Genomic DNA, 19,452 nt, shown 5'->3' on the forward strand with positions numbered 1-19,452 from the left:
GACCGGACCGCCCTGAAGGGTACAGAGGTGAGGGGGGCCGCATCTGGCTCTGCTGTCCGGACTCAAATGAACACGCGACACTCCGCAGAGGAAAAAGCATTGGATCCGGTCCAAGCGTTCATAACGAGATGAAAGCGGCCGGCAGGCAAGTGTCCGCCACCGCGGAGAAGCTGAACGGGGACATGCAGCGGAGGCCGAGCTACCCGGGCGAGCTGCGGGCCAAGCACGCCAACATGTCAACTAAGATTTGGGTGAAAGTGGCGATGGCGATCACCTATTTCTTCTGCGTGTCCGTGGCCGCGTTCATCCTGGTGATCTACTACGTGTTTTTCTGGACCCCGGACCCGCAGCTCAACGTCACCAGCACCGAGGCGCCGAACCGCACCAACTGCTTGACTGCTTTAGGATGACTTTACAGCACGTGCGCGTGCGCGCTCCCTGCATCTGCACACGTTATGTGGGTGACTGCATACATACACACGCACGCACCTGACACGCGGCTGCAGCAGTGACTGATGGGAGCGGATGGAGAAACATGACTGCATCCAGAGTTTGGGGTGCTGACTGAGGACCTGAGGGAGGACAGAGCGGGGCAGTGCTGCCGGGATGCAGCAGCGATCCGTGTGTGTGTGTGTGTGTGTGTGTGTGTGTGTGTGCGTGTGCGTGTGCGTGCGTGTGCGTGTGTGTGTGTGTGTGTGTGTGTGTGTGTGTGTGTGTGTGTGTGTGTGTGTGAGCGAGCGAGCGAGAGAGAGAGAGAGAGAGAGGTGGTGGTGTTGTTGTTGTTTTGGTTGCCAGCCTTACCCAAACACAGTCCCTATATGGCTCCTTGTGTTTTAGCATGTTCTTGTCACTAGACCCGAAGGACATGTTTGCTTCCCCATCCAGTCAGTGCGAGTCTTAGAAAAAAAGACTTGTCAGATGTTTTTGTTGATGTTGATTCTTGATTCAGTGTTCCACTGTGTGTGAGGGAGAACATGGTGGTTCCTCTGGAAAGTCATCCATACATCCTTCAGCTCTTGCACTTTGCAGTGATTTCAAAATTTGATTTGTGCCTCCTCAAGAAACCCAGTCGGTGTCTCCTGGAACCTACAAGAACCTCTTAATATTCTTAACTTTGAACTCCCTGAGGAACATCCCCTGGAGTCCTCAAGAACTGTTGAACCCTCTCAAGTACTTTAGAGAACCCTTAAGAATATCCTGTTGCACCTCGCAAAAAAAAAAATAGACTCTTCGAGATCTCACCTCAAGACCCCAAGGACCTCCTCCCTCCATGAGATCCACCGCTCTGCACTAACGAAGACTTTTTTTTTTTTTCATGTGAATGATGGACTCCTTTGTTTGCACAGCAGGATGCTGTTTTTATTCAGGTATCTAGAGGAATTTAAAGCGATACTGTACTGTAGCAGAAGTAGCCTAAATTGTGATCTCTGGTAGCTCGTAGCTGTATGAAAAATACAAGGCGATCACTCAGTATACTCTCAGTAGTTGCAGCAATTTAACCTTTTTTTTAGAGCAACTTTTGTCTTGCAGCGCCTCACAGGGTGAGCATAAATATTCAATGCAACGTGACGTTTGTACCTCTTCTCAATGACACGTTTATTCACCTCACTTCCTGCTCATAATTTAGGCTACAGACCCTTAAATCTACTAGACTGTTTTATTTACGATGTAGCCTTGAGAATTCATTGTCATGATATGATAAACTATGCATTTATTCCAGTGTGGGTGTCGTCATTCTAAGTGCTGTCCAGATGAGGTTCGGGTGGGTGCAGGCCATGTGGTGCAGTCGCAGGCCCGACATGACAGACGGGACATTTGGCTGGAAAGGCCAAGCTGACGTCAGCTTTAGTTACTTTTCAGATTCCAGTTTTGCATCCCCTTCCCGTCAAGTGAAAAAAAACACGTATCTCCAGATGTGTTGGTTTATGAATGTGCTAAACTGACGGGATGAAGTGTTCCTTTATGTGTTGAGAAAATCCTCTTACTCCTTCAGCTGAATAAACTCTTTAAAAATCCTCTTGGATCAGCTGGAAAATGCATCGTCACAGAGCGGAACACAGGGTTTTTTGTTTTTGTTATACGTGGTTCTCACAGCAGAAACCCCCAAATACCCAGCAGTATATAAAGGAGTTAGATTGAGTATGGTCTTCAGTCTGGTTTAGTGGAGTATTTTTACAGTAGTTAATTCTTCGACCATTCGGCTCTGCACCTGAAAACGCATTCCTGTCACGTTGCAGCTCGGAGGCCAGAAATGGAAATCAGCTTTGTGTTGATTCAGCCACTTCCAGTTAATGACCTCAGGAGAGTTCATGCGTCTCCGTTTTCCTCCAGTGTGAAGCTGCATTGCAGGAGATCAGATTGATGACTTCTAGTGCAAGAGAAGAGCGTTCACAGAAGAGTCGATCCACTGCCGCTCTAATGATACTGAATATCATAAATGTGGGATTTCTGTTTTTTTTTGCGTGTGAGCGAGAAAGAGTTTAGTTTTCTTCTCAGCAGAAGACGCCATGAATGCAGGATGGAAATCATTCATGAGGAACAGAGCAGCTGTAGGCTGAAGGGGTGCAATGAAGAGCTCATGACTTTTACTTAAATATAGGGTAGGCAATCTCCTAAAAAAACAACATGTGTGTTATATTTATTGAAGTTGAACAATATAAAAACGAAATCCGCTATCTCTGGCTACTAAGCCCATCCAATAATTACCCAAAAATGTAATCCGTGATTGGACAGGTGACCTGACGGCCTACCTGCCTGCATGTATTCTGCTCATCACAGAGGCTCACAAGCTGAAGCTTCACAGCTGCCGTAACAGCGGCCGTGTTCGTTGGTGACGTCACTTTCTTCCCGATTATTTTGGAGGAGCGGCTTTGGAGGTCTGGAGGGTCGAGGTCTCAGGGTGGCCGACTTTCTTGCTCAATTTAGCAACTTCGCAATAATGACCCGCTCGCTGTAATGATCCTGCTTATTAGACGACTACTTAGCCTTGTGAGAGATCAATAACAGCAAGATAATCTTCATGAATGCAAAACATAAAAAAAAAAAATCCTGAATCAAAATTCTAACCAATGATGTTGACCTTCAGCTGTAATAGTTAATGTAATCCCTTGCCTTAAAATGTATTAATAACTGCTCACATATTCTGTAAAGACTTTACATGTCAATCAAAGATTCCAGATGTGAATGTGTTAAATCTTCAGGATTTAATGGAGACATTATTATTCAACTTCTGTTCTGACAGAGACGATGTTGAGTCGATAAACAGAAAATAAATAAGTAGTTATTTTGATAATCGGTGAATTGTTGTTTAAAAGTCAAAATACCAGTTAAAAGTTTATTTTTTTTCTGTTTGTCAAGTGTCTTTGAGCATTTGGAAAAGCCCTATATCAATTAAAATTATTATTATTATTATTATTAAAAGTAATACAAAAAGACAACAATAGAGAAGGGAACAAACATGGAAGTCAGTAATCGGCCAAGCATGTATGGATGATGCAGCAAACAAAAACCAAGCAGCAGCAGCGTCAGCCAGGTCAGAGAGAGGGCCCCATGTGAAGGTCGGCCCCATGTGAAGGTCGGCCCCATGTGAAGGTCGGGGCCCCATATGAAGGTCAGGGCCCCATGTGAACGATGGGCCTCATATGAAGGTCAGGGCCCCATGTGAAGGTCGGGCCCCATGTGAAGGTCGGCCCCATGTGAAGGTCAGGGCCCCATGTGAAGGTCGGCCCCATGTGAAGGTCGGGCCCCATGTGAAGGTCGGCCCCATGTGAAGGTCAGGGCCCCATGTGAAGGTCGGCCCCATGTGAAGGTCGGCCCCATGTGAAGGTCGGGGCCCCATATGAAGGTCAGGGCCCCATGTGAACGTTGGGCCTCATATGAAGGTCAGGGCCCCATGTGAAGGTCAGGGCCCCATGTGAACGTCGGGCCCCATGTGAAGGTCGGGGCCCCATGTGAAGGTCAGGGCCCCATGTGAACGTCGGGCCCCATGTGAAGGTCGGGGCCCCATATGAAGGTCAGGGCCCCATGTGAAGGTCAGGGCCCCATGTGAAGGTCAGGGCCCCATGTGAACGTCGGACCCCATGTGAAGGTCGGGTTCCCATATGAAGGTCAGGGCCCCATGTGAAGGTCGGAGCCTCATGTGAAGGTTGGGCCCGGTGTGAAGGTCGAGGCCCCATGTGAAGGTCAGGGCCCTCACACAGGAACCACACCGGCCCCAGTTGTGTCTCATGGAGCTGACGACCCAGATCCTGCAGACAGTGAAGAGCCAGTAGGACACGGGGACACCTAGTGGAGTGGACGGGTCCTCACATATGCCATAAGCGAGTCAGAGTATAATATGTCATTACAAATAGAATTAAAATGTCTCAGTCGGGTATTTCACAAAAAGTCATAGTATAGTATATCTGTCTTGGGTTTAGTTTGTCTGTTTCCTGTTTTATTTTGAGGTTCCTTGCCTCATGTGTCCTATGTTTGCTTGACTTCCTGTGTCCTTCCCCTGCTGTCACCAAGGTCATCAAAAGGTCATCGTATAGTGAGCCAACCAAAATATCATGGCATCGTAGTATTGAGTCACAGTATTGCATGTTATAAAAATGTCATAACATTGTATGTTATTAAAAAATAGTCATAATTCGATAGTATAAAAATGTCATCGTACAGTATGTCATAAAAATATTAACATATTACAGTATAATGTGTCAAACATTTCATAATAACTCATATAGTATCTGGTATGTTCTATTAATGTATTTAATTAGCCTATGAATGTTTCTTCTTTTAAAACTGTTTATCTGGCGCCACCTTCTGGCGATATATCCCCTCTGTCCTTGCTTTATGATGTCATCATTGAGGGTCCTTGTTGTTTTGACAAAGAAGCATGGACCGCTATTTACTGTTTCATCTTTAAGTTGGTCTTTGAAAGCATTGTTGGTATGTACACTAATTTGTAAAGAATATTTCAGTTAATGAAGGATACATACAGAGTACATGCAGAATACATACAAACAGTGTTTGTATTGGAAGAACTCACTAAGTTGTATAAGTATAAGTTGTAAGTGTAAAATTTCGATCATAATAGTATGTATGTAAATTATCTATAATAGTAATGTACGTTTATTTCCCGAGTCCAAATCGCTTTGGTAAAAGAGTGAAGTTGTCAGAGTAATAATTTGTGGAGGAGTTTATCTGCCGGTCGACTCAACGAGGTGCCGGAGGTCAAGGACAGTAAAACAAGACCAGTCTGAAGATTTGAGCGAGCGAAACAGCTCAACTGAAACCGATTGAACGAGGGAGACCATCGGCCTCTGAACATTACCACGTCAGGAAAAAACTGGTGATGAGAACCAGATCTGCTGCATCTTGTTCATCGAGACAGGTTCACAGCTCATCGGCCCGTAAAGTGGCTGCTGCCTCAGCAGAAGCTGAAACAGCTCAAGCTGAGGCAGCCTTTAGTGAAAGAGGATCAGCAAGCTAAACTAGACGGCTACAAAGAAAACATTAAGAAGTGCCACAGGACGGCGTACGCATTAAGAAAACACTTAGAGCTGCAGAGGTTTAGCCCAAGGTCTGAGAGGCGGCGGTGGAACAAGACAATCCTGATGTTCTCAGCAAAACAGATGTTCCAGCTGATGACACAGAATCATTGGTAACACTTTATAATAACTGCCTGCTGTGAAGCATTAGTTAAGTAAACACTTAATTCCTCATTTATAAAGCATTGTGCGCCACACTTTATAAATGATGGATTCACCTTTTGTAAATGAACTATTATATAACGCTTCATAGCGTGCAGTTATTATAAAGTGTTACCGTTTATTTTTGTTTGTCTCTGTAATATTTGGTCATGTTAGAGGCAGCAGTGCCTTGAAGTCTCTCTCTGGTCCTATGGCTCGGTAACACTTCATAATAACTGCACACTTTAGCATTATTCAATACATAATTTACAAAAGGTGCATCCATCATTTATAAAGTGTGGAACAATGCTTTATAAATGATGAATTAAGTGTCTACTCATACTTAACTAATGTTTCATAGCGTGCAGTTAAAGTGTTACCGAATCATTTATTCATTTCTCGAGTAATTTTGTATCTTTTTGAGGTTAACATAATAACAAACTTTTCTTTATTAAGGGACTTCAAATTGATTTAGCATACATATACACATATACACATATATATGTATGTATATACATACATATACACATATACATATATATATATATATATATATATATATACACACATATACATATACACACACACACACAGCATGTTAGAACCTAAGTGAAAGGAGAAGGCTTCTTCAGGTTCTTGCTTCTCACAGCATGTGGAGGTGTTTTGGCTCGCAATGGGCCTTCACGCCTGCAGACGAACAGAACAGCAAACCACTTCCATCTTGACAACATCTGGATTTTTTCACAGAACCACAGAAACTCGTGGAACTCTGTGACTAACGTCGGTGTCCAGCGAGGTGTCATCGTTTACAAACTGAGATCGATCTGATGAATAGGATTTAAACCAGCTCAGTGCGGTTCCTTTAATGCCAATGGAATGTTCTAGTCTTTGTAACAGGGTGTGACGTTCACCGCGTGGAACGCAGCACAGAGCTCCAACAGGACGAGAACAGAGACGAGTCCTTTATCTGCTTTCACTTTGGGAGGACACTTCGGTTCGTCTGCTATGGGAAACACATCCTGCTGGCAAACCCCAGAGATGCAAATGAACGTGAATCACAAGTCACAGACGGGGCCACGATGTCATCGTCTCAACATTTATTCATCATATCAGAATTCTGTGCAATAATACAATGTACAAATAATCTTTCAGTAAATATTACAATCCATAGTTAAGAGTTGTTGCCACAATATGAAACATAAAATACATTCAAGGTCTGTAAAGGCATCAGTCGCTCTGCAGAGGTTAGAGAGGGAACCAGCCAGGTGAAGGGAGGTGGGAGGACACACACACACACACACCCACACACACACACTCAGGTTATTTGGTCCAACATCTGTGGGGTTTTCTTTGCAGGTTGTGGAATGAAAACAGATAGAAGCACCTTTGTGTGTCTGCACCGAGACGCAAACTAATGTACAATTATTCCATATTCTTCTTACTGTACATTTAAATTATTAAAAATATTAGAAATTCTATACTTCACTCACCACTGAATGAGCACATGGCGAAAAAACACTTCCAAACATTTTCACGTCTCTAAATATCTGCAATACACAAAATAAATATCACGACATGCGTCTCATTGTCACAATCGATTGCCCGAGTGTTCGCACACTAGCATTGGTAGTTTTTTACTTTTACTGAAGTATAGGGTCTGAACACCTCTTCTTCCGCTGCTGGGCTTGGCTTCAAATCAACACCAACACCACCAAAAGGTAGAATCAGATAGAGATGGAATGGAGGCTGTTGCCGTGGAAACGCACAGGGTTTTCGTTCTGCACGATCTGCACCGTCACCGACAGGAGAGGATGGAAAAGGGTCTCGAGAGCAACACGAAAACACACACTCACACATATGACTGCTGTCTTGAGAAAACCTCATAATTCCAGTGTGTGCGTGGGGATTTTTTTAATATCTAAACTGACGGATTCTCATCTAAAATATAGTTTGAACGATAAAATATACTATGATCACACTAAAGATAAGGCATTCAGGATGGAAAGGTTCCCGCTCAGACGGCACACAAGCTCCCTCCTCTTCCCCTCACATTCATACCACACACTACACAATCAATATCTCACCATGGTTCGAGTCTTTGTGACCGAACAACCGGCCAATCAGAGCTTATCAGTTTCATCTAAATTAGCGTGTGATGCTGGTGAGCTGCGGCCGATCAGGAAAAGTGCAGTCTGGTTTTATTTCTATCGCTCTGCAGAGTAAACACTGCAGGCGTCAATCAAAATCCTTCATTGTTAAATAACACGTCTTCACATGCGGACCCCCGAGGCCCCTCAATCAAGTGTCCTTGTCGTCTGAAAACGCGACACGGAGCTGCCGGACGTCCCGGTTCCCCGTCTGGTCTCTGGGGTGTGACGACTGGACCTCCTCGTAGGGGGGCGGGGGGTTGTCAGGGCTGGGCAGGAGCGGGCGGTTGTTGCCGTCTGATTGGTTGTTGAGCGACGTCGGGTGACAGCCGGGAGCCTCCTGAGCCAACAGGAGCTGGGTGGGGCCTGGCGCCGAGAAGGCGGGCAGCCGCTGGCCCCAGCTGCCGTACACCGCCTCCTCGTAGGAGGGGAGGGAGACGGGAAGCCCGTCCACCATCAGGTCCAGCTGGTCTGAGGAGCGGCGGCTGCGGGGACACACAGAGAGAGGGACCTCATGTAGGAAGCAGGTGTGTTGCTCAGACGAGTCTCCTCCTGACCTCAGTCATTCACATTGAACCCACACAACCCAATCACATGAGCCCCTTTCATCCAGATGTGTTCATGATCCATGAGGAACCAGATGTTCTATAAACGTAACAAGGTACAACAAAAACATCTTCTCACCTGCGTGATTGACAGGGGTAGAGGCGGGACTTGACGACCAGGCAGGCGGTGGTGGTGAGCAGGAAGATGGACACGCCCACCGCCGTTGTGGCCATGCTGGGCATGGAGTCGTTCACTCGGTCGTCAGAGCGCATGTTCGGCCCCTCTGAGGAAGAGGAGGAGCACAAGTGTACGTTGAATATTTTTGGAGGGGTTCTGGCTTGTTGCTCAAACAAAACAGACAATCTGAAGACAACAATCACCACGTTTTGAATTATATCTTCATCTTAACTCTCCTCAACTCCACCGTGAATTATTAACAACAATATCACCTGAAATGCACCTTTCATGGTGCGGTTCTATTTCGTACAATGACAATAATAAAACCCTGAATCCTTCAATGGATAAATAAACATATGCAGTAGTAATAATCAGTAATTGCAGCCGCAGGACTAAAACGTCCCATGATGCAATTACCCAACAGAAAAAGAAGACGTGGAACTACAAAGTGTTTGCATGTAGCTTGTGTTAAGTGTTAAAATGAGGATTTGGTATTTATATTAAAACATTTTACTTTGAGCTGAAGCTGTGGCAGAAAACAATCTGCCACAATCTGCATGTTGGTACAAAAAGAAGAAAGAAAGAGGTTCCGTTTGCAGAAATAGATTATCAAACACAAGATCTACGAGAGGAAGTTTTTATGTAGTTATGTGGTTTCTCTGAGCTCTCGGCAACATGACAGTAGCTTTTCGTGAGCAACGCAGAGGAAACGTTGAATGGTTCTGATGGCAGCTTCGCCCGCTTCCTCTTACTGTCGCTGCGGGTTTGAGTGAATGGGGACAGAGGAAGTCGGAACAGGTCTGAGTCAAGTAGAGCTTCCAGTTCCACTGCAGGGAGCCTGTGTGTCTGGTAAGTAGGTCAGAAGATGAGCAACAGCTGCTCAGGTGCAATGTGTAGTTTCAGTGCCGATAACATTTTAGAACCTGGTCGAGTTCTAGATGCACAAACAATACGAACAAAACCAAAAATGCAACAATCTTCTGTTATGTTAGTTTTAACAGCGATGGAGGTAAAAGTACTAATACCACACTGTAACAATACTACACCACAAGTAAACGTCTTGCATTGAATATGTCACTTACAATACAGCACTTCTGAGATGTAGAAGTATAAAGTAACATGAAAAGAAACGTCAAAAAGTAAATTTGTACTTAAGTACAGTTTAGTTAATGTACTTCATTACATTTCACCTCCGGCTGCATTACAAAGTCTTTTGCTTGACCCTCACACAGCGAGACCACATCAGACCACACCTGACTGCAATCAAGCATAACACACATATTTTAGGCTTAAACACCAGAACCAAACGACAACAATGACACACCATCTGCTTCTTTGAACACTCAAAACCAGAAGTAGCTGTCATAAAAGGACGAATCGGCCTCCAGAGCGCCAGGGCAGTGCTGTGCTGAGTCACGAGTACATTAGAAACTGAGCTCATCACTGAGGCACGTTGTGAGAGCAGCCAGTAAACAGGAGCGGCCACAGAGGGAATGGAGTGTTCTCTCTGCTACGAACCCAGAGCCTTCTGTACAAAACACTCTTTAAATCGGATTTCCTTTAACATTTGGAGGAAGCGAAGAGTCAAAAGTCAAAACTAAAACACCCACAACCCTGAATCACTCTAAACTGGGCACTAACTGTATCCATCAGTGGGTGAAAAAGTACTAAGATCCTAATATACGACAGGCCCAAAATATTTTATGACAAGTGCACGTCCTGCATTCAAAAGCCCACTTAAAGGGCCAGAAACTAAGAATTGTTGTGTTTTCGCAAAGCATGTTCTCAGCCCAACTCATCTTTTATATGTTAAAAGTAACTATTAGTGGTAATTAAATGCAGTGGAGTAGAATCAGAACCATATTTCTCTCTAAGATGAAGCGGAGTAGAATCATAAAGAAGCATAAAATGTGAATACTCAATGGAATTACTAAATTTGTAGTCAAGTACACTGGTTTTAACTTAGTAAAAGTACTTAGCTACATTTCACCGCTGGTGTCCACGACCCAGTGAAATCATTATTCATCAGCTATCAGGACAGTTATTCTTCACTTTCATTTTTTCTTTCACAGATGTGGGAGCACAAAGTGAAATCAGGCCGTTTGTTATCATGTCATAAAGTGATCCGGGTGAACTCTGAGCTCACTGTCCTCAATAACTTACCTTTTGTTTTATTAAAATACAAAAACTACAACATGAAAAAGCTTTCGTCATCCTCCCTTCCAGACAAATGCTGAGCCAGTCTTAAATACAGCTTCCCTTTATATATAGTCTTTAGATTAAGCTGTTTGTCATTTCTTCCACAAAATATATGAAAATACCGAACAATTACATTTCCTAGAGCCAGAAGTTACGTCATACGTCCCGACTAATCACACTAAACAAACAAAACCAAAAAAGAAGCAAATTCTAATATTTGTGAAGCTAACAATGAAAATGACCTTCGAGATCAATTGATAAAAACAATGAATGGACCAATCGTTTGAGGGGTATAGTGGATTCAAACCAGAGACCTTCTGACCCCAAGCCTCTCACACTTATTTACGTATTTCTGATATTACTTATTGCTGATTAGTCCTCGCAGGGGAGTAATCCGTCATGCTCCCTGAATAGTGAGTGAAGAGAACTAACTCCACGCGCTCAGCAAACCAGAGCAAACAGCTACTGTACGACTCGCCAGACTCCAGTGGTCCGGCCTTCTGAGCGCTTACCTCTGGTGGGGATGCAGGCGGGAATCGGGGGCTGCCACCTCCCGTGACGACACCTGGAGACGCGGACCTTGTTGTTGACGTGGTAACCGGGCTCGCAGAAGAAGTGAATGGAGCTTTTGTGGGGGAACCCTCGGCACGGAGACGGATCACAGCGGAACCCTCCATGCTCCGGCACCAGAGGGTGTGTGCAGTTGCTCAGTCGGCCTGTAGGGACACCAAGCACGGCGGTTATTGGGGGCCTTGACCTCGCACCATTGCTTGAGTTCATTTCTCAAAATTAAAAACATGAATCTGATTTCCATCTCTGCTCCACATTCTCTTTAGGCTTTAAAGAACAGGATAAAGTCTCTGCTTCCACAAGCTGGTGGATGTTGTTTAACTCCTTTATATCCTGTCGGTTAGTTTAATCTACATCAACGCATCATATTCTATAACATCATCATATGTTTGTAGCGTCTCTGTCCTGTGAGCAACACGTAGCTCTAAAACAAGATAAAAACATCTGTTTTCAGCTTTTTAAAGAGTTTATTTAGATTAAGAAGTAGGAGGATTTACTCATCACATATAAAGGAACACTTCATCCTTCAGTTCATCACTAACATGCAACATCAACACATCTGGAGATACGGATACAGAGTACAGCACTTGAGTAAATGTACTTGGCTGTAATGGCCGACAATGAGGGAGGAGGACTCCAGCTGGCAAGGACGGCGGTACAGAGTGAAAGGACGACAAGGTGATGTTGTTACTGTAAACAAAGTGAGTCAACGGCTCTGTGGAGCCTCGGACTCAGTTTGGCTACATCGACGCGTAAACGCTGCGCAGCGGGAGCTCTTAGCAGGAATCAAAAAAACCTTGCCCACAACGCCCTCTGCCTCGACACAACGAGCAGATTATACCCACTTCCTCTTCACCTTCCCGTCTCCATCACAGAGGTCTGTGCCTGCAGGAGCCTGGTTTCCACGGCCCCCGTGCGCTCCCTCACCCCAAACACCAACACGAGGAGAGCCGGCCAATGTGAGAGTAATGACGACACAACTAGAAAAGTCCCCCCAAAAAAACTAGATTGACTGTGGCTCGAGAAAACAAGATGATGTGATGACAAGAGGAAGACAGTTGAGTTTCGAACCTCAGAAACAGAAGAGAGTCTACATCCTGCAACGCGCTGCCTGAAGTTCATCAGGCGTTTCACAATCATCATAAAGTAGCGATGATACCAGTGTATGATTAAAGCTCGTTGCTGTGGCACATCTCAATAAAAATTATTAGACGGATTCCCTTTTGTTTTCCAGTTCCACACTGTATTACTAATATGCTGCAGTCAGCTGATAGTGGCCACTAAATTCAATATTATACAATAGTCAATATTTCACTTTGAGAATAAATCAATATAACAAAGCTTTCATTACAAAATGTAACAAAGAAACAGGATGCAACATGACAAATCTTCAATTCTTTCCACAAAAATATGAAATATCTTTTTGGTTCCCAGACGTTTAACAGAACACGTCTTCAGTCAGCATCAGTAGCCCCCATAGAACACTTCCAAAAGATAGCAGACTTCAAACTTCGACAGCCGTGTGCATCAACTTTTAGCTTCCCCTGAAACAGTTTCTGATGTTTCTGATGAATGTCTGAGCTCAGCCTCTTTCTACCTGTTTGTATTATTATTTTCAGCACGTATAATACTTGCCTGTTTGCCACAATGCATGGAGGGGGAATGAACGCATGAGTGTGTGTTGGGGTCTCACCTGCCGTGAGGAGCGGTGAGGAGGCCAGCAGGAGGAGTCCACACGCCAGACTGACGCGTCCACAGGCCGATGGATACGGGACCGACATCAAACCGGACTTCCTGAAGACACAACAGGGATGAAGAGTCAGAAGCAGAAAACACACTTGAACGATATAAAAGCAGAAGACGTGGCCCACTAGAAAGCGGCTCAGAGTGTTTGGGTTCTCCTCCCCCCACATATCTGAATGTGTTTTCAGCTGTGAACCCATCACACCTGTCAGCTGCTCAGGCTGCCATCCCCACCGCCGTGCTTTCACTGAGTGCCACCACACCTCTGCCGGCTTCCCCCGTTGGTCACCGAACAGCTGCACTGATCAAAGTCTTCTTTTTCTTTTTCTAAACAAAGGTTTGAGCCGGTGACTTTTCGTCTCCCTCCGGCTAACCCCATCAAATAATTTAAACTCGGGTGGCCCAGGGATGTTCATCTTTTTAATCACTAATATTCCCCTTATACTATGCTAAAACATAAATGAATGAGCTTCGTGCATTAACATAATTGTTGATAGGTTCTGCCAAATGGGAGACTTGACTAACTAATTAGTAGTGACAAATAAAAATGAATGAATAAATCAACTCAAAATAACTAATATAAATCATATACAGCAGCATATGGTGAGGGAATACATACAAGTAGCCTCGTTGTTGTCGGATAAAGAAAAAATAACAGGTTTCCGGCCATAGTTAAGGTTCAGTTAAAGTCATGAACTTTGCTATGCAAAACAAACAGGAGGTGTTGGGTAATCTCCGTCACGGCCAACATAACACCCGTTTACTGGCTGGTTGAGTCTGAGCACAGCGGCCCGGCGGGGGACGAGTGACGGGAGCGGGACCATTCAGGTTCCTGAGCTTTATGAAAAATAGCATATCAAGATGATATGTATAATGATGCTATAATAACCAACGCTCTGACCGGGGGTCCCGCCTCCCCCCATTCCTTTTCACCCGAAGTGTTTTCATTTTACAATTCATCTTTAAAGGCTGTTTTTTTTTTCAGGTATTTTTTCAGACTCCGAGCCAGAAATCTCAACTTCAGCAGCACTACACCAAACCTTCCAGTTTCATTCCTTTCTATACTCTGAAGGTTTCTACAGAGGGGGTTGTTCAGAAGTCATTCCTGGCCTGATTTATACAACTTTTTAACCCCAAAAGCATGTATTTTTTTCCAAAAGCTCTTCAGTAAAAACCATTGACAAATAACCTGGAGTGTCGTCTTAAAACATAGTTGTAGTTCCTTGATGCAAATGTGCTATAAGTGAGCTATGAGTGAGCTATGAGGCTGCTGGGGCCACATTTAATGTTGTTTTCTGTTCCTCATCGGGGTGAAAACACCAAAATGGATTCTGCGTCGGCCCTCTCATCTCCACATCAAACCACAGTGAAACTGTCCCCCACACCGTTACTGTCATATACTGGCCCGCAAAACAGAAACGGATCCCCGACACGACGACCTAAACTCTTACTCCAGATGACTTGCAGCGAGCACACAACTTCCTGTGGTAACTCGTGCCAACAGAGCCAGACTTCTGCTGAGGTGTCGGCCTAAATGCCACACAATGTGTTGGGTGTCGCTTTTGTCATCTTTCGTGTGTGTTTTGTGCTTTCATGTCAAGAGAGATGCCAGTCATCTCTGGAGCAGTGAGGAAAGGGAGACCCCCCCTCCCCTCCCCCCCACACACACACACACACACACATCTTATGTGACCACAATCTGCGTGGGAGGTCTGCATCTTAGTCATCGCTTCTGCTGTAATGTTCGCCAAGTTGGAAATGATTGTGAACAGAGAACATTTAAATGGATTGTTTTTGTTTTCTCAGAAACAAAACAAAGACATGAATCATCTGTTTTGTGTTATAAATGCACATTGTGATGTTAAATGAAGGCAGTGTTTCCTTCTTTTTTTTAAAACGACATCCAGTGGTGGAGGAAGTAGTTAAATATTTTACTGAAGTAAAAGTAGCATTACCAAAGTGTAGTAATACTCAGTTGTAATGTAGTAATGCAGGACTTTTACTTATAGAGTGGTACTTAAGGAAAAGTACATATGTATCAGCATCAAAATAAACTTAAAGTACCATCATACAGAATCACATATATTGTATTACTGGGTTATAATGATTGGTGCATTAATGTGTGCATCTCTAGGATGTTGCAGCTGGTAAAGCATTCCACCACTGCTGACATTACATAGTCGTGTACATTTTTTCTTACAAAAATCTCATGAAGAAAAGTTAAACGGCGTGACGCATCACTACAGACATCACAGTGCCGAGCCTTTAAATGTCACAATCTGGCACTTCTTTTGTTGCAGGGTGGTGAGAGAGCTGAAGGAAAACATGGCTGACAGCAGGTTTGAGCTTCACCGCAGGTGACTTCACCCCCCTCTGCAGATTGGCACCTCTCCATCATCTACTACACCTTTCCTTCATGGCTGAGGGGGATTTAAGTTTCAACAACAGTGGTAACACAAACAGGTGGTGTTTAATGCATTGGCTTAACTTAACATTCTGTTGTTCTTTACTCCTTCATATCCGGTCGGCTAGTTTAATCTACTGCAATGCTATTCTATAAGATCATCGCTATTCTAAAAGATCATCGCATGTTTGTCTCTAAAACTAAAACATCTGTTTTCAGCTTTGTGATGATACTTTTTCCAGTTGATCCAAGAGGCTTTTAAAAGAGTTTATTTAGATTAAGAAGTAGGATTTTCCTCAACACAGAAACGAACACTTCATCCTTAAGTTTACCACAAACATGCAACGTCAGCACATCTGGAGCTTTGTGGTTTTCACTGGACAGGAAGGGGGATGAAGAAGTGTCCTCTGGAAAGTAACTAAAGCTGTTGGACAAACGGAGCGGAGTGAAAAGTACAATGCTTTCCTCCGAATTTGTACCTAACTTCAGTGCTGGAATGGACTTAGTTACATTCCAGCACTGTAAATGTGAGAGTAAAGAATAAAGAGTATTCAAACAGAGGCCCATCCTGGGTCTGTGAGCTTTAAATGAGCTAATGTAACATTTCGCGGCAGTGAATAACACCCAAGTGGCTCTTTCTTGGAAATAACATTTCCATGGGCACACAGGAAGTGATGCATTCTATGTTTCCGGCCCCAACAGCGACTTGCTTGGCGGAAAACACCGAGTAGGAGCTGGAGCTTCCACTGGGAAACAAAAACACCTGCTGAACACCGGGGGTCACGTGACGGCACGCTGGGCGTCTTCACCTGCTGAACACCGAGAGTCACGTCTGGCTGATCAGTAGCCGGTCTGGACGTTGCTCGTTCGGCTCTGCTGCTTCTCAAACTTGGATCTTGGAGTCACGTGAAAGTAGCAATACTACTTTGTTCAAAGTCCTGTATTCAAAACTCACTCAAGTAAAAAGTACAAAAGCATCAGAAAGTCTTTAATTTGCTAAATGTCTAATTTCATAATTTTAATATACCGTATTACTAGATTATAATTATTGATGCATTAATGTGTTAATTTCTTTAATGTAGCTGGTAAAGGTGGAGCTCATTTGAATTACCTACTGCTGCGTAGCTTAATCTACGGACGCATATTTCATTAGTACCATACTGTGGTAATACTTAAACACAAATACCTCTCAATTACACTTAATCTGTGAGACATTGTTTGATCTCCTTGATACTTCACAACCTTTTTAATTTTGTGAAAATTGCTCATTGGTGTTAACACTTATTTTACACACCACTCCTCCGACCAAATATATCTCTCGTCTCCACCTTTTAATAACTTTTTTTTAATACATATTATAGTTTAAAAAAGGTCCGAATAAAAGTAAAACGAATTATAAAAAGGGGGAAACTGCGCGTCACAGCGGAGCGCTGAAGCGGCGCATCGAGTCACAGAGGCCGCTTCACGCTCCACTGCCGCCGCACAGAGAGAGAGACAGAGGGGCTTAACCAGCTCATTCACACAGAGCCTCATGGAGGAATGAAAGAAGCACAAACATGGGGGTGATTTCTGGAACATTATTAAAAGAGTTGCAGATTATCATTCTCTCAGTTGACTAATCGATTGACCGACTACACGCTTCAGTTCTATAATTATACTGGAAATAATACACCACCAAAACCCTAAAAAGCAACTACTCTGAAACCTGCTTTAAGAAAGAGACACAATGGAGATCCCCCTACCCCCAAACCACCTCAAATGACCCCTCAAACACCTGGAATACACAAAACCTCCAGAGACCTGGACCCCTCGGTGGTCTGTGGGTTGTTAAAGAGCTCTTTGTTCCTCAGTGGAAGCTTCAGGAGTTCACAACATGCCACTTATTACATATCCACGGTACCTGCATGCACATTATGCATTTATATAGTTTGAAAGCAGGCTGTCACAGAATCACTGTCACATATAAATATAAGCATACTATGAATAGCCTTCTGTCAAATCCACCAAGACCGATAATTAAATCTCTCCTTATCAAACAGCCATAACGAAAACAACACTGTGCACAAAGAGGATTTAAATGACGGAATAATCGATGTATTTTGTGATCGATATAAAGTTAAAACCCCGGTGCCTCCTCTCTGAATGGACTGAATATGGAGCAGCTGTAAACGTCTCACCTGAGAGCCGCGGATGAGGCAGCAGCGGCGGTGAGAGGAGCTGCGCGTATCCGCCGGTGCGTTCACGGTTTTCGGATTCGAGGAACGCGAAGTCACGGTGGATTGGTGGGTTCACGCTCCGCCAGCCGCCGCTCCCGTCTGCCCGCTACTGCGCAGCAACAAGTGGACCTGTTTCGGCTCCTCTCGCCCCCTGACTCATCGATCAGCTGTGCTCGACACCGAGCGCCCCGGGGCCTCCGATTGGCCGCCGCGAGCCGCCTAACACCGCCCACCCGCGCGGCTCCGTCATATTCTGGAAACGCTCTCTTTATCTCACACCACAGAGACACACACCCAATAGTTTAAACAATTCTCTTTCACAATCTCTCTCTCTCTTTCTTTCTTTCTCTCTTTCTTACACGCGCACGCACGCAGTTATTCAGAAAGAGGAACCAGCTCCAATATATAAATACTATAGTCATGTTAATAGAAATATTAACACCCACTGACTTGATTACAATGTGGAGGTAGTTGTACTTTGCTTGAGTATTTCCACTTTCTGCGACTTTATACTTTATACTCCACCACATCTCAGGGGTTATTGTAGTTCCTTTCTCCACAATTGTCTGACAGCTTTAGTTACTTTGCAGATCAAAACCCTTAATATAAACTAATGAATGACAATATGTTATTATAGTTTAAGTTGCTCAGCAGTATATTAACTCATTAGAATTAGCGCCATCTTTTTGTGTGATGAACATCAATCATAGTCCGGTAAAATATATATATATATATTTTTTTGTTTTGTCTGCACTGGGCCATTCTGCATAGAGTACTTGTACTATTCATACACAGATATATATGTACTATTTTATTATATATTATATAGTATATTATACAAATATTGGATATTCTTTAATAATTTAATAATAGTTGTAATGTAATATTTTGATGCCGATACTTTTGTGCTTTTAAGTAAGGTTTTGAATGCAGTACTTTTTCATTAGAGTACTTATACAGTGTGGTATCGCTACTCTTACTGGAGTAACAGATCAGAATACGTTAGGCGCGTGTTTATTACAGCTTTACATTTGTAGTTCTCACTAATAAAGCCAATGTAGTTTGTTCTGTGTATTGTTTGTTGCACCGCCATACAGTTTAAAACATGTTTAGTTTATGTGATTAACTCTGCCATGCATCAATACACACAAGCCTCAAATTACACATTACACTGTAAACTAGCCACTAAAGAAATGCAGAATCAGACACACACACACACACACACACACACACACACACACACACACACACACACAGTGTATAGTAAGAGCTGAGAGGAGCATTATCACTTAATCGGTCCAAAAAAAATATTTAGTTGCCGCAAATAATTTTCCATTGTTATGCGTCTGAGCCTGCAATATAGTGTCTGGCCTAGTAATTAAATACGCTCCCATGCCAGTAGGTAGCGCAATAATTACCTATCATATATGCTGTATTATGCTACAATGTGACATTTTGTAACTTTCTGCACTGAGGGCGCCACAAGAATGGAAAACACAGCGGGTAGTAGATGTACCGCCACATTTAGTACGACCGAACAAATTATAATCCTGTATGTCCAAAATGTATGCACCTGCATGCAACCACAGCACGCGCTAAAGTATGTGATGTGGAACGCAGTAGCCACATGAGGAAAGGCGCAGGAGGCCTCTTCGCTGCAGAAGAATGCACCTCAGTCACCTCAACTGATGGTGGACTTTGCACCGGTGTGTCTGTTTTTGTTGTTTTAATGCCACGTTGTTGCTTTTTTTGGTCACTAAACTCCAACACCTACCACA

The 19,452-nt window shown here is 43.8% G+C and overlaps 1 protein-coding gene across 1 annotated transcript; it reads right to left on the reverse strand.

The window, feature by feature from the left end:
• Positions 1-7,970: 7,970 nt before the first annotated feature.
• LOC306742175 (sushi domain-containing protein 6) lies at positions 7,971-17,743 on the reverse strand (the record flags this gene model as incomplete). The annotated part of the gene is made up of 5 exons (XM_079224515.1): positions 17,636-17,743; positions 13,005-13,105; positions 11,254-11,457; positions 8,504-8,648; positions 7,971-8,304 (listed from the first exon to the last, which is right to left on the reverse strand). The coding sequence occupies exons 2-5, from the start codon at positions 13,090-13,092 to the stop codon at positions 7,971-7,973; spliced, it is 771 nt and encodes a 256-aa protein (XP_079080641.1). The 5' UTR covers positions 13,093-13,105; positions 17,636-17,743.
• Between the last annotated feature and the right edge of the window lie 1,709 nt (positions 17,744-19,452).

Source organism: Taurulus bubalis (genome assembly GCF_910589615.1).
Source record: "Taurulus bubalis genome assembly, chromosome: 10".
NCBI classification, from domain to species: Eukaryota; Metazoa; Chordata; class Actinopteri; order Perciformes; family Cottidae; genus Taurulus; species Taurulus bubalis.